At 39.6% G+C, this 16461-nt stretch overlaps 1 protein-coding gene across 23 annotated transcripts in view; it reads right to left on the bottom strand.

Annotated features, from left to right (window-relative positions):
- Nucleotides 1-16461, bottom strand: part of CCDC158 (coiled-coil domain containing 158) — a 1147529-nt gene that overhangs the window by 876569 nt on the left and 254499 nt on the right. Inside the window, exon 1 of one of the 23 annotated variants that reach the window (XM_033914242.1) lies at nt 3341-3369. The exons of the other annotated variants lie outside the window; for them this stretch is intronic. Within the exon in view, the coding sequence (XP_033770133.1) occupies nt 3341-3357 (17 nt within the window). The 5' untranslated portion in view covers nt 3358-3369. Of the gene's footprint in view, nt 1-3340; nt 3370-16461 lie in introns of those variants that run through there. 23 annotated transcript variants of the gene reach the window in all.

Genomic DNA, 16461 nt, shown 5'->3' with positions numbered 1-16461 from the left:
CTGTGACCTTTTCATTGAAGAGGTTATGCTCAGTACAAGTTGTATCTGCCAACTTAGCATGAACTTATTTCCTACATATTGTCACAGTATGTAGCTAGAGCAGGAGTGAAAGTTACACAGCAGAATAAATCAAAGACAGCTGAGAACAACTACAAGCAATCAGGAACCTGGAGAAAAGGATGTTCCTCACAGAACAGAAAACTGAAGGCTAGGACTTCTGTCTTACTGCCTTATGCTAAGAAACTCCCTGTCCTATAGCACTTCCAAACTAACAAAACTGCTTTCCAAGCAGAGGCTAATTGGAAGGGAAAAGCTCCATGAGCAGGACTTGCCAAATGCTGCTTCAGAGGATAGCCTGTATCCAGCTTCAGAGAGTGAGGAATCTCTTATGGAGGTAGAGGGAGGTATCTCTGAGGGAAATGAAATAGATTGCAGCCCTGAAGCCATAGCCTATATGTCTGACTGCAACATGAGTGAGTAAGGGGGGAAGGGAATGAAAGTTTGTTCTATAACAATGGTCTAAAGTACTTAAAAGGAACATTTCTGTCCTTATGGGGGACTGTATAATGAATGCGAGTTTGATGTGCGAATGTGAAGATTGGCTAACAGTATAAATTAAACCTGAATGCAAGCAAAGCATAGTGAGTGGGGAATGGGGAATGCTAACTAACCTTAGAAGGAGAAATAAAGCCCGGAGTGGATTCAGTGACCTGACATTGCACATCCCTGATAGTGGGAACTTTTGGGAGGGAAATCTTAGACCATTAAAACAAGGGTGAATGGTTCCCAGCCTTCTGCCCAGAAATAAGGGTAGTGGGGGTATTTATACTGCAGGTAGTCGGGGGGGGGGGGGAACTTCCTGAAGAAACAGGGGGCTCAATACAATAATTGTGCCAAGTCTAAAGAGAGTGGAGCTAAACTCTTGTATTTGGGTTCTGGAAACCAGAGTGCTGCCCAGAACTGTGCAAAGCCTGGCAGCAGAACTATGAGAGAGAGAGAGATCCTGTTTAAAAGGAAATGGTTTTGGTGGGTTTCTTTTCTTTCCTGATTGAAGCACAGACTTGCTGATAAATTGTTTGTGATAAATTGTTTGTGATAAATCTTTTCCAAGCCTCATCAGTCGGTGTGGCTGCCTTAGAACCAGTGCAATTGAACTGGATAATAAAATGTGGAACTGCCAATTATTGGTGGAAGTTTTTGTTTCCTCTGCTGTGCTTATTCCAGAGTGGTCCTCCAAAGAGCGCTAATATTTGCGCCTGGAGCGGGAGCTGGGTTGCCAGCACTAGGCTTACCCCTGGCCCCATCACAATACAGATGCTGACTAGGGTCAGAGGAAGTTCAGTGGTAGGTTTTGAATCTCCAATCATTCTCATTGACACTGATGCAATACCAAAATGTTTTTTTGAATTGAAGTTTGTAAGGCTTTCAGTGACTTTTTTTGCATACAAGAACAGAGGACACACCAGTTATGCAGATCAGAACGTAAGAAAGTTCTATTGCATTGAGAACATTTCTTGAAGCCATTTAGTACTGATTTGGACAAGGAGGGGAAAACTGCCGACGTGAAGTCAAAGGGCTCTATGCCTGAGGAGCTCAAGTAGACTGCAACCCAAAAAAGCTTGATGCTCCCAAAGGCTGAAAATGAAAAAGCTGTCAAAACTAAAAGTCAGTAAACGAAGAGGAACTTGATAAAAACAAAGAACAATGACAAAAAGAATGAAAAATTATAATGGAAAGGCCACAAAAAATGAAAAGGTTTTGCACACTGAGAACACTGAAGACAGCTTCTCAGCTCTGAGGAAAACAAAGAACTTCAGGTTCCATGAGTCGATGTCAGTGGGAAAGCAAGGGTACGTGTGCGGTATGGGTACTGTCTTAAAATTTATAGTGAAAGTGCACTTGGTATGTGTCCTTATCTGGTTCCGTGGATGACATCACCCATATGTGAGATTATTATACCTGCTTGTCCTCAGAGAAAGTGCTATCCCATTCATCAGCTTCAGGAAAAAAAGTAATTAGTACAGTATATAAGTTACACTTTCAGCCAATGTCCATTTCCAGATTAAGTTCTGCCCACTTTATGCCTTAGTCGTGCGCCTTTCCACTCACTCTTTTGATAATATCAAAGGAAATGGTCAAGGGCTATGCTCCAAAACATCACATGACCGTGACCATTTTGATGACACATCCAAAATAGCAAACGCCATAGGTGGCTAAATGGGCATAGCAGTTATCTTTCTTTGCCATATTGATATTATCACTTCTGGGTTAACCCACATGACCAAAAGTGATGCCACAAACATGGTATCCTCCATGTGGGGACCCCTAAAAAGAAGCATGCACAGTGTGGCATGAGGAATCTCTCAAAAAAACATAGCATAGGAGAACCATGCAGGAACCTGGTGCGGTGTGAAAAAAAAACAAAACACTTGTGCACGTAACTGTATAGAATACCAGCACCTTCACTAGTAAGAGTACACTTATATGCAAATATATTGCAGCAAATCAACTAAGTGCTATTCTGTAAGGTAGTATGTAAGTGGCATAGCATGTAAATGCAAAAGGGGAACATGGGAGGGGCATGGGTGAGGTTGTTTCTTATTCATATAAATTATGTTTATGATTGGATTTATTTGTATTTAATAAACCACCTTTCATTTTAAAATAACAAGGCAGTTTACAATCAAATTAACAGAAAGGAGTGCCATAATCATCATAAAGAATAGACTGGATAAAAGCTTGTAGGCATGCTGATGCTGGGTTACAATAGTATTTTATAATGAAATCTGGGAGCCCAAATGCCCTTATGGAATAAGTTTTCACTGTTTGGCATCAGGATGCCTAAAAGGAGGTGCCCACTTATAGAATTGCTCCCATCTTGAATTCTACAAGAATTTTCAGTGATATAATCAATATAGTGATTTGAATTTTCAAGTCAGAGGCACTTTTCAGGAGCTGTTATCTGCACTTAGCAGGTCTGTTATCTGGTTAAGTGCTTTTGAATTTGACCCCTTACTTTTAACTTTAAGCCCTGTGATAGTTGCATCTGATAAAATAGTTTGAAGGATTTTTGAACACACTAATTTATATTACTATAGAGATCTTTTATATAAAAACAGAGTATAAACATTGCATGTTTCTTCAAGAAACTTTTGTTAAATTACACATGCTATTTTTTTTCTAGGAATTCAACACTTGTACAAAAGAACTAATAGTTCATTTTGCCCCTTCTGATACCCAAACTAAAATTATGGTCCCCTGTTCACTATTTAAAACATTTTATAAGGAATAGCATAGGTTAGAATTTCTGTGTGTAAGTTTCATAAATATTAACACCTACCTCTTCCAGTCCACCATTTGCTTCTCAGCTTTGAAGGCTGAAAAAAATACAAAGCAGAGTTTATTTACCGAGAGATTCTACAAAAATGTAAACAGCAGACATTAATTTTTTTTAAAGTGAGAGCTTTCGTGTGGACATATAAGGAAAAAAATATAGCTTTTAACATCACCCTTTCTCCAGGAATGTTTAAACCTTATAATCCTCTGTTTTACTGTTTAAAACATTTTACGAGGAATGGTATAGGTTAATTTTTATAAAACTTACACACAGAATTTATAATACCTGCCTTTCATTATTCTTAAAAGATCTTTGCACAGAGACTACATACTAGAAAAATATCTGACTTATTTCACACATTTACTGTTACAGTTACATGCATAACACAAACAGGCCCCTATATCAGTTTTGAATACTGGAAAAAAAAGTTGATTTCTTAACATTTCCAAAGTTTTGGGTTTTTTTTGTTCTTTTTTTTTTGGGGGGGGGGTTGGAAGAAAATCCTATGGGGTGGGGAAGGTGATGCGATAGTGTGGTTGCTATGAACGCACCTCATTCCTCTTCATTCACCTATCCATGCCCTTTTCTTGTTTTCTGAACCATCAGTGAAAGGCAGAATTTTAGGTTAAATACAATCAAGTCAATATTCAAAAATGCCATGAAAACTGCATAAAAATAACTGATTATATATATTTCCATATTTTAAGAGCCTGAAACTCAAATCTGCTATTGAGGGTTTACTGAGGATTAGGCCACAGCCAGCATTCATTCCCTCAAGAGTGCTTTTCAAGTCCACAGATCTTTGTCACTGCCTTCTCTTTATCTCAGGGTGAGAATATCTTATATCCACAGTAATCCTTTTTGGAAGATTCCTTTTAGAAAGAGGGGACTCCCCCCTCCCCTTCTGGAGTTCTCTCCCTAGTGTTTAAAGCCTTTTAGCCACTTCAGAGACCCTTTATATTACTAATAACAATACATACAAATGAGTTTGTAAATTAGTCTAAGTATGTAAAAACATTCCAATCCTTTATGAAGCAATTATTTCAGTTCAGTAGAGCCCGTTTGGCTGGCTGTCACCATGTATATAGCCAGTACATGGGTATTTACTGTAATGCACTGTGGCGAGGCAAGAGAAACGAGTCAAATTGGAGGTTTAATTAGTAAACTAGCACAAAAGGAAATTCATCATCAATTGTTCTGCATGCTATATAAAGAGTAACACAAAAGTAACTTGTAAATTTTGTTAGTGAGACTCCAATAGATAGAACCTAAGCACACTACTGGGGCAAAACCCTGGGTTTCTGGTCCAAAAATATCTAAGAAAAAGGGCCATTTAAATTAAATTATTAATTTATAGAGCATGTATGGTTGGGCAGACTGGATGGACCATTCGGGTCTGTATCTGCCATCATTTACTATGTTAAGTTAGTTGATCGTATCAAAAAGTTACTAGTTACATTAATAGTTACCTAAAAATATAACTTAATTACAGTAACTAGCATTACTGTAACTAGTTACTAACCCAGCACTGGATATCAGTGATAGAGTCATGCCAATCCATCTACAGCAGGGGTGTCCAACCTGCGGCCTGAGGGCCGCATGTGGCCCAATGAAGTATTTTGTGCAGCCCTAGTCGAGGGCAATACAGTGTTTTCCTCTGCTGTCTCAGGTGTTTACCATCTTGCTGGCTCCTTCCTCTGTCTTGCTGCAGCGTTTGCGTGTTTGTGCGGCCCCAGAAACATTTTTTTCGGCCAATGCGGCCCAGCGAAGCTAAAAGGTTGGACACCCCTGATCTACAGGAAAAGCCGATCAATGTCACCTTGATCCAAGCATATGCTCTAACGACAGACGCAGAAGATGAGGATGTGCTATGAAAAACTTCAAAATTAAATAGATCAAACACTGAAACAAGATCTACTGATTATTATGGAGGAGTTCAATGCAAAAGTAGGAAGTACGAAAACAAAGAAATAGATCCTATACGATCCACAGAGAATAAAGAGTCCAAGAAAAACCAAACAACACTGTGGAGAGATGATGTTCCTGAAATGGACTTTATTAAAAAATATATATATGTCAACATAGCAATCCACATAAAAACCTTAAGGACCTAGTTCACTGGGAGCGTTGGACCCAACACAGTTCGTGTTTTGACAAGACAGTCTTCCTCAGGGGTCCTATAAATGATAGTATAATGATGTAATGATGTGTATGAAGTAAAAAAGCAACAACAACAAGTGTGTTGGTAAGTATAAAAATCCATGTGGCTCTCGCTGGCAGATGAATACTAATGTAATTGATATAGTACGAGAATCCAATGGATGTTCAGGTGACTGGTGATGTATGAAGATGAAAGGAGCTATGAAAGAGTGTAACCAAAAGTTGTAGAGTGAGGCCAAGAGAGATGACAATTAAATGAGAAAGTGCTACAGCACGAGATAAAACATGTGCTCTCTCTGGCAGATGAATACAATGTAACTGTGAAGAAGGAAAAGAAATGAAAAAAAGAAGAGAAGAAACGAGAGAAAATACATAGTCCTAGGGTGGAAAATACGTGGAAAAGCTAAGCAATCCAAAAGTACTGCAATTCAAAATAAAATAATTAATAAACTCATAAAACCCACAAAAGGCAATAAAAATACATGAATATGACAATCATAAAATCAAAAAATATAAAAAATAATCATAAATCAAAAAAATAGAATGTAAGACTCATGTTATGACTCGTATCTAAAAAAAGAAGAAAACTAGGTGGAATGTGAAATTCATATATAAAACCACATATTGAAATATTAAATAATCCTTACATGGCAGAAAAACAAGAATGAGCAGAACATATGTAAAAGATAAGAGACTAATTACAAGCAGATTGCTGACTACTGTAAATCGTTGTAATTTATCGTAAATCTGCTTGTAATTTGCTGTAAATCTGCTTGTAATTTTGTTGTAAATCTGCTTGCCAATGCAGGTCATTTGCTAATTGATGTAAACCGCCTAGAACTCGCTGGGTATGGCGGTATATAAGAATAAAGAATAATAATAATAATAATAATTAGAAAAATAGTAGCATATAAGAATGTGGCTACTGCATGTGATGTGTGATAAAATGAAACACACAAACTGGATATAACATTAAACCAAGCTAACCAGGCCATACATAAAGATCAGGGTAAACAAATGATCAAATACAAATTATGTAAAAAATCAAAAGAAAATCAAATAAAATCATCAAGAGTATCATGTGGCAAAATATAATAATAAGCAAAGCACCCAACTCTAATAAGCTTGGGATAACAAACTAGACAGACTATCCATAAAAAATTAAAGTGAAAATAAATATAACATATATAAAACCGTGTAAAATTTAAACTGAGATTAAAGATATATCTAGGATCATATGACCAAAAAGGGAGTGTGCAGTATATAGACAGGGAAAAGCTGACTCATACATAATAAAACTTAAAGAAAAAAGAACCCCATACAAAAGCGATGGTCTAATATGGCTGTAAAAAGAAATAGAAAAAAACTAAGCTGAAATGGTACACGTGAAAAGATAAATCCACCGTCCCTCAGGGAACCCAAACAGAAAGAACATGGTGGCCAATATGCTTATAAATAGATTTAAAGGAGATCTGCGTATTGCGCAAAATGGTCGGGAAAAAAGGCCCAAAAGCCAAATCCCTAAGATACTTAGTTGAAAATATTTATACCGGTTGAGATATACAACTTAAAAGGAAAGAGAAAAATAATTAAAAAAGAACTCTAATGGGGCAGAGGAAACAAACCTAAAAACTGAAAGCTGTAAAGGAAACCAAAGCTGGGAAAGCAGAAACTAAAATCTAAAAAGACCGCGACAGCTATGCAAGGGAAGGACGTGGAAGTCGGTAAAACCACAGTGCTATAGTTAACAAAAGAAGCAAACAGAAAGACTTACCCAATAAGTAAAAGCTTCGCATGAACCGCGATGCAAAAACAAATTCAATAAGAGCTCGCGTTTCAAATGTCATCATTTTTAACCTGAAGGGGAAAGCAAACTAACCATGATTGGTAGGAAAGGGCACGTGATGGGAGAGGCTAAAAATAAAAGACATGATAATTCCTTCAATGACTTAAGGAAACACATAAGTGTGTCATAATTAATAAATAAATAGAGACCCTACCTGAAAATGTGGGAAAAACCAAATGAAATAACATCTTTTAGAGCTTATTATACCATGAGTCAAAAAAGGCTCATAGTGAAGAATCAGCTGGGAAATAGAATTGCCAGAAACCAAACCAAACAAAATGAAACCTGCTATGCAGGAGAAAAAAAACGTTCAATGACATAAGGAACCACGCAAGTGTAATATAATAATTAAAGAGAAACCATACCCAACAAAAAGCAAGCACATATCTTTGAAACCCCAAAAGAAAAATGAAAACCCTTTTTGGCTTGCCTTAGGCAAGTCAGAAAAGGCTCATGGTCAGAAAATCAGCTGGAGGAAAGCATTGCTTGAAAAACCAAATGGAAGTAGGAAATACACCTGAAGATGCAGTTTGAAAGCATGGCAAAGGAGAAAGAAATGAAGTTGGTGATAACTTAGTACAGTTTTGCAAAACATACCAACTGTCCACCATGAATATGCATTTACAACACCATAAATGTCGTCAGTACACATGGACCTCTCCAAATCACGTGTATTGAAATCAAATTGACTACATCTGCGTAGAACAGAGAGACTTTGACTTCAAGGACTAAACCAGAAGCTAAATGTGGAAAAGACCACAGGCTTTTGACATGCGAGATCAAAGTAAAACTTCACAAGAAGATCATTGGAGACTTCCAAAAATAAGATATTGAATATATTCAATCAGACTTTGGATAAAACTAAATAACAGATATGCCTATCTTGATAGAGGAGATGGAGAGCCTGAAGAGTTATGGAATGACATCAAAACTGTAATTAGTGATAAAACAAAAAAAACACTCTGTCCAGCAAGACAGAGAGAAGATTGACTCATTTGCACTTTGGTGCTAGAGAAGGATTTCATGCGTGCCATGGGCTGCCAGAAGAACTAACAAATCGATTCTGGAGGAGATCAGACAGGCTATGTCACTCAAAGCCTAAATAATGAATAATAAGAATAACTTTATTTTTCTATACCGCCATAGTCAGGTGACTTCTAGGCGGTTCACACTGTAAGAAGGCTGGACATTCAGCGAATAACAAGGTCACAATACAATACAATAAGTCAACATACAATACAAGACAAAACAATATAATACAATACAATACAATACAATGAGTGTATACAACACAGTACAATATAATACAACGAGTCTAAATATAATACAATACAATAAGTCTAAAGACAACACCATACATAAGTCTAATACAGTATCGTACAATGAGTCTAAATATAATACAATAGTGAAGAGGGGAAAGTTACAGATTGGGGTTCAATGGGTAATGAGTAACTGAGTATTTCTTTAGAACTTCCATTTGAATTGGAGTACTATGGATAGCGAATATCTGAGTACATGAGGGGCATCTTGAGAAAGAAAGAAAGGCGTTTAAAGGGAGGGGAGTCCTAGTGCGGGAGGGGACGATTTTAGTCCGTGAATTTTTCAAATAGGGCGGTTTTGATCGATTTGCGGAATGCACTGTAAGACAGGTTGGGTTCGTTTATGTAGTTTTTCAGCCAAACTTGCTGTCTGTTCGCTTGGAACTTAAAGGTTCTATCCAGGAATGATTTGTATCTGCAGCCCGTAATCTTTGGGTATGCAAATATGTTTTTGTTTCTGGTCGCTCGTGTGGGGTTGTGTAGGATGAAGTGAGTTTGTAGGTATGAAGGTGCTAGTCCCCAGACTTGCTTGAAACAGGTGCAAGCAAATTTGAATAGTATTCGCGCTTCTATTGGAAGCCAGTGCAGCTTTTTATAGTAGGGGCTGATGTGGTCGTTTTTTCTTAGTCCGAAGATTAGTCGAACGGCGGTGTTTTGTATTAATCTCAGTTTTTTTATTGTTTTTTGTGGGATGCCCAAGTAGATGATGTTGCAGTAGTCAAGAATGGATAAGATCAGTGCCTGTACCAGCAACCTGAATGATGTTGGGTCAAATTATTTTTTTATGGTCCTTAGTTTCCATAGCGTGTAAAAACATTTTTTCACTAGTGAGTTTGTGTGGTCAGTCATAGTTAGGTGTGTGTCTAGGGTGATACCAAGTATTTTTATGTTATTAGAAATTGGGTATTCGTGATTGTTTATTTTTATCGATGTTCTCGTAATTTTGTCATTAGGACTAGCCAGAAAGACTTTTGTTTTTTCTGCGTTTAATTTTAGTTTGAAATTGGTGGTCCATTTATCGATTTCGGTCATTACGTTTGAGAGATTGTCTACAATTTCTTCTGTGATGTCATTTAAGGGGATTAGGATGGATATGTCGTCTGCGTAAATGTAGTGTATTAAGTTTAGTTTTTGTAGGAGGTGGCCTAAGGAGGCGATATAGATGTTGAAAAGTGTGGGCGATAGGGGGGAACCTTGAGGCACGCCTGATGGGTTTTTCCATGGTTTGGAATAATTTCCATTGCTGATTATTCGGTAGGATCTGTTTGATAGAAATTCTTGGAACCATTTCTTTGCCTTTCCAGAAATTCCCATTATTTCAAGGCACAGTAGCATGATTTCATGGTCTACCAGGTCGAACGCGCTGCTGAGGTCTAATTGTAGAATTAGTGCGCTTTTGCCTTTGCTAAAGAGATCATAAAGGTGGTTTAGTAGGGAGGCTAAGACAGTTTCTGTGTTGTATCCTTTCCTGAATCCTGATTGGTGTTCACTAAGGATGTTAAATTTGTCCAGGTAGTTTACTAGTTGAAGGTTGACCAATCCTTCTTGTAACTTTGTGAAAAGGGGAATGTTTGCTATGGGTCTGAAATTGGATGTCAGAGCAGAAGAGGTTTTCTGATCTTTGGGGATTGGAGTGATTAGTATGTGTCCCAATTTTTTGTTTAGTGTTCCGCTTGTGAAGGCGGATGTTAGCCATTCAAATAGTTCCTTTTTAAATTCTAGAGGGGCAACTGTCATGATTTTAGGGGGACATGCATCAAGTAGACAGTTAGATTTGGTGTATTTGTTGAAGAGATTTAGGAATTGATGCCAATTTGAATATTCGAGGTGGTCCCATATCATGTCTACTCTGGTGTCTTGGTCGTGAGGTTCGAGGTATTGAAGAGCATTTGTTATGGTAGTGGGTAGAGTTGCTCTTAAGTTAGCGGTTTTATTTTGAAAGAAGTTGGCTAGGGTTTGTGCCGATGGAGTGGGTTCATTGTCCTTTTTCAGTATTTGTGTTGTATCGGTTATTGTTTTTACTAGTTTGAACAATTCCTTGCTGTTTATTTTTGAAGTACCAATTTTTTTTGCATAATGCTTAGTGCGTTTTTCTTTGATCAGATTTTTGTATGTTTTCATTTTTTGTTTCCAGTTTGTCTTGTCTAACTCATTGTTTGTTTTTTGCCAGATTCTCTCCAATTTTCTTAGTTCCTTTTTGGTGGTTAATAGTTCACAGTCAAACCATTCGTTTGGTGGTCTATTTTTCTTTTTGTATGTTTTATATGGTGCTATTTGGTCTAGGAGTTCTTTGCTGTAAGTTTCCCATCTTGTAGGGAAATCCTGATTATCATTAGTTATGGGATGTAATTCATAGTGGGTCCAGAATTCTGTTGGGTTAATAATGCCCCGGCTGGTTATTGTGTTCGTATTGACGTTTTTGCGTTTTTGTTGTGTGTTCTGTTTTAGCCAGTGTAGATTGAACTTGCCAATGAAGTGGTCTGACCAGACGCATTTTTCCCAGGGTCCTGGGTAGTATTGTATTTTGGGATCTGTTGTTTCTTTGTGGGAGAAGGTGATTAAGTCTAGTTTGTGTCCTTTTTCGTGGGTTATTTCTGTGTCAGGGTTTGGAAAGTCTAGTGATGTTAGGAAGTTGGCGATTTCGGATATTTCCGGTTTTGTCTGTTGTTCTAGATGTGTGTTTATGTCTCCCAGAAGCAGGTTGTATGATCCTTTTAGGGTGGATAAGGTAAGGAATTCGGCGAATTCCTCTTTAGCGTTTGCCCATTTTTTGGGTGGGATATAGAATAAAGTTGTAATTAGAGATTCTTCTAACTGTGCGTTGGTAATTTTGCAGGTTAGTATTTCAAGGTTTTCAGATGATTTGGAGTCTGTCTTGATGTAGTTGAAGTGGTCTTTTAGGATGATCGCTAGTCCTCCTTTTTTCCAGTTTCTTGATAGTGGAATGATTTTGTATCCCTGGGGAAGGATTTCTTTCATGATAGTGTCATTGTCAGAGATCATCCATGTTTCTGTCAAGAATAGGAGATCAGGTTTTGTTTGTAGTATCCAATCATTTATTATTTGTGCTTTGTTTCTCACTGAACGGGTATTTAGGTAGTATCCCTTAATGTTTTCGTAACTGTTAGCTGTGGGGATTTCAGAGTATGTTATCTTTCTTAAGTTTCTGTTACAGGTCTTGTTTCTGTGAGGTTTACGGTGTTTGCGGGTGGTGTTTAGTACTTTGATTTGATGGAGGTCTTGTTGTGGCTGGTTTTGTAGGGGTTGGAGAGGGTTGGAAGGCTTAGTTAGCTCGACTGGTCTGCGCCAGGAGATGGGGTAGGTGTGCATGGGTTGGGGGGGGGTTGTCTTCATTGCCCCAGCATGTAGAGCATAATAGGTATAGTATCCCTAAGAGTAGTTGCTGTTTATTGCAGATTGCCATGTTGTGTGAAAAGGTGTGCGGTTTGGATTGGGAGAAGTAGGGACTGTTGCCTGACTGGGTGTGGCAGTCAGCGAGCAATGGAAATGGGTAGAGGTAGAGAAATTGGTTGAGGAGACAGAGAGAGTTGGAAGTAAGGAACTGAGTTGAACTGAGAGAGAGGTTTAAGTGAGGGGAGAACTTACGGTATAAAGTGGAGGAAGCTTATCTCTGGGGAAGAAGGATAGTCATACGGTAGCCTAGTGCTAACAAGTTGAGTATATGGAGTAAGATAGCTGGGCTGGTTGTGCAGCTAGTGCCAGGTCGTGTAGTAACAGATGGCTCCCGACGAAGTGGTCATACTGTCAGAAGAGGCAGATCATTGGAGAAAGACATCATGTTTGGGAAGATCAAAGGAACTAAATAAAAAGGGCAACCTGATGGTTGGATACGTTGAAAGCAACCATGGGGATGACACTAGAGAACCTTACCAAACTAGCACAAAACTGATTTCTTTTTAGATCTGTTATTCATCAAGTCACTAGGACTCAAACACAAGTCAATGGCACCTAACAAACTGCCTACATATAGTTTTTATTACAAGGACACTAACACAGTATTTATAAACTTGGAATCAAATGTAGTAACATGCTTCAGATTATATTTTTTATGATCCCTATGGTTCTGAAAAACTGTATAGTTTACAATGTCATATCACAAGTCAAACATTTACCACACTTACAGTGGATTTTTACTGTATCATCAATCTGTCCAGAAATGTTAGATAATATTGTTGGGTCTGGGATCAAATTATGACTGTGCTTCGATGGCAACTCCTATAGTTTAGAAGTAGAAAAATACTGGAAAGATTTCTATGGTCTGTGCCCTGAAACTGGCAGAGACAGACAGAAATTAAATATACCAGTGTTACATCCCTCAACGCTGACGTCACCTGCAGAACCCGTAATGATCTTCTTCGAGGGTACTGGGAAACAGAACGATGAGTAGTCCTTTATCCACCAAAAGCTGCCTGTTGAAGCCTCCAAATAAATGCACAGCCCAAAAAGCATCAGAGGAGCTGAGAGAGTTGGGGCCGGCGTGGGAAAATCACTCTGCCCTCCCCAACGCTGATGTCACCTGTGGTGCCAGTGGCAACCATCTTCCAGAGCACCAGAAAGCAGGCAGGATGTTGGGATAGCCCTTTATCCACCGAGTTGCCTATTGAAACCCCAAAATGACTGCACTAGCCTAAAAAGCATTGGAGGAGCAGAAAGAGTCAGGGCTGGTGAAGGAGAATCAGTCGTTCCCCCCCCCCTGACACTGATATCACTCGTATCACCCACTCAGACACAATTATAGCAATTAATCACACCTACAAAATATAGGGAATTAACCTCTGAGCATGAGCCAACTCAGAGATACAATTACAGCACCTAACCAAACTTACATTATCACTATTACGTTTTTTCTTTAAAGATGCTTATGAGTCAGTCACCATTTGGATATTTTATCACTTTTACCTACCTCCCCTCCTTGATGTTGTTTCCTTTTTGTTTTCTTTTCTTTAATTAATGGAGTTCTCCCCACTTTCCTCTTGTTTTATATCCCATCCCAGTATGTAAATGGTTTTGTACTAAGTCATGTTTGTTTTAATATTAATTCCCCCATTTATTTTAATGTACAACGCTTTGAATTCTATGTTTAGCGTTCAATCAAAATTTTAATAAACTATGAAACTATTCATGTTCGATTTGTTGTACTGTATGTGATTCTGTTTGTGTACGTACTCTATTGTGACCCACCTTGGGGAAGGCAGGGTATAAATAAATAAATACAAATACTTGCTATAGGGCATTAATTTCTGAATGCGAGTTCACTCAAATACATCTAAACACTCACCCAATCTATCTTCTACAGTGAATTAACCAAAATGAATTGGTATCTCATAATAATTCTCTGCCCACTGGTCAGCACCAGATAAACCAAAACCTACTCCACTTCTCCCAACAGTAGATCACATAACCCCTCAGAACACATAATCCCATCATAGGGTCACCCTATGATAAACTGCGCTGACCACATGCAAAGGGTAATTCCAATGCTGGTTGGACCACCCAGACACTAAATACCAAGCCACAATCGCATCACTAAACCAAACTCAGATCTAATAAGAACCTAATAAGGATCCCAACCACTTACACTAATGAAGTTGTACTCACCTCAATCCCATGTGGGTATGAACATGAGATCAGTGGTCAACAGGGCTGAAATTATAAAAGATCTGCTCAATGAATCACTACCTGGCTTTCTATTCCTAACCAAAACATGGACATCAATGCAAGATGACTCCAGATTACAACTACTGTACTCTGCCCAATAGATTACAAAATCACCCACCTATCGAGAACTGGTTGCAGGAGTGGCAGTCTGGTGATACTGCACAAATCATCTTTTCACATCAAAATCATGGAATCTATAACAGAGAATGACACGGGGAAAAAATCTGTCCCCGTCACTGCACTGTCCCTGGCCCACCATCCTCTGCACCATCCCGTCACCGCCGTTCCCTTCACTGCCCCATCACCGCCATCCCTTTCACCTCCCCATCATTCCCCGCAGCATCCATATAAGCCTCAGTACTGCGAAACACCATGAAGACAGAAGAGAATCCTGCCACTACTACTACTGCACTGAGAATCTGTTTCAGTGCCTCTGCCCTGTAGTAAAAACAGAACATAAAATAAATCAATTGACTTGTCCTCCCTTGCAATGACGTGTACCCCATGTTCACCTATAGCTCAAATCAGGTCAATTGTGCACACTAAAAATGCAGGAGGATCTGGAACGTGAGCGCAGGCAGGCAGTGATACAAAAACAGCAGACACCCGACCGATTGCAGCGTTCCGCCATCTCCCTCCCTCCCCACCTCACCTTAGATGTAGAGTATGCCGGCTTTCTTTTTCACCCAGCCGCACGCGCGGCTGCTCATTTGTTCAATATTCTCCTCCGACGTAACCGGAAACAGGAAGTTGCAAGAGAGGAGAAGATTGAACAACTCGAGCAGCCACGTGTGCGGCTGGGCGAAAAAGAAAGCATCAGTGTTTTTCAACCTTTTTACACCCGTGGACCAGCAGAAATAAAATAATTATTTTGTGGACCAGCAAACTACTAGGACTAAAATTTTAAAACCCTGTTTCCGCCCCATCTCCGCAAGCTCAGTCACCTCAGTAACTATAGAAAAATAGACAAATATAGTGCAAAATATAGACAACAGATATAAATTCTCAAAACTGACATTTTGATCACTAAATTGAAAATAAAATCATTTTTCCTACCTTTGCTGTCTGGTGATTGATTTCATGAGTCTCTGGTTGCATTTCCTTCTGTCTGTTTATCCTTTCTTTCTTTCTGCACTCAGGACCAAGAAATGTCCCTTTCTATTCCCTCCCTCTTTCCTTCCCATGTCTTTAATGCCCCCAGTGCCTCCTTCCCATGTCCTTAGTGCCCCTTCCTGTCTTTAGTGCCCCTAGTGCCTCCTTCCCATGTCTTTAGTGCCTCTAGTGCCTCCTTCCTATGTCCCTCTCACTGCCTCCCCTCTGGCCTCAGTCTGCAAATTCTCAGCATGTGCAGGGTGCTAAGATGAGCCTGCCTGGCCGAATACAATAATGCAGTAGATATTCTGGTTTTAGCCCCACCTTTAGAGCAGGACTACCCGGTAAAGCTTTTAAACCATGATTCCCATCCACCATACCAAGAATTTTTGTCCCACCCTCACCCCCGAAGCCTGCCTGCCTGTCTATCTTTCTCCCTCCCTAGCCAAAGCCAGCCTGCTGCCTCCCTGCCGCTCAAAAAAAAAAAGACTCCCTACTTTTTCTCTTCTCTTACCGCCATGCTGCAGCTGCTAAAGCCGGAAGTCTTCTTTCCGACTCAATTCTGAAGTCGGAGAGGACGTTCTGGGCCAGCCAGGCAGCGATTGGCTGGCCAAGAACGTCCTCTCCGACGCCAGAATTGACGTCGGAAAGACTTCCTGTCGGCTTTAGACTGAGAGCAGGGGAAAAGGAGAGGCTTTTTTTTTTTTTGCGCGGACCGGCAGAAATTCAACCGGCGGTTGAGGAACAGTGCTAAGGTAAGGTGGAGGGAGGGAGATGGCAGGGACCGCGCGATCTTGATTTCCTCACTGCGGGGACAAGTCCATTCACCGCTCCACGGGGCGATGAATGGCCTTGTCCCCGTCCCGCAGAGGCCACTATTTTTTCTTCCCCGTTTCGGCGGGTTACCCGCGGCTAAACGCAGCTAGCCGCGGGTAACCGCCACCGTGTCATTCTCTAATCTATAACTCTCACCTCATTAGACCTACTAATGTTAGAAATAAACAGTGACTCTTCCCAATGCTCCATCT

This window comes from Geotrypetes seraphini, chromosome 1, assembly GCF_902459505.1.
Source record: "Geotrypetes seraphini chromosome 1, aGeoSer1.1, whole genome shotgun sequence".
Taxonomy (NCBI): Eukaryota; Metazoa; Chordata; class Amphibia; order Gymnophiona; family Dermophiidae; genus Geotrypetes; species Geotrypetes seraphini.
Note: the sequence above shows the minus strand (reverse complement) of the source record. Positions and strands in the feature narration are given on the sequence as shown.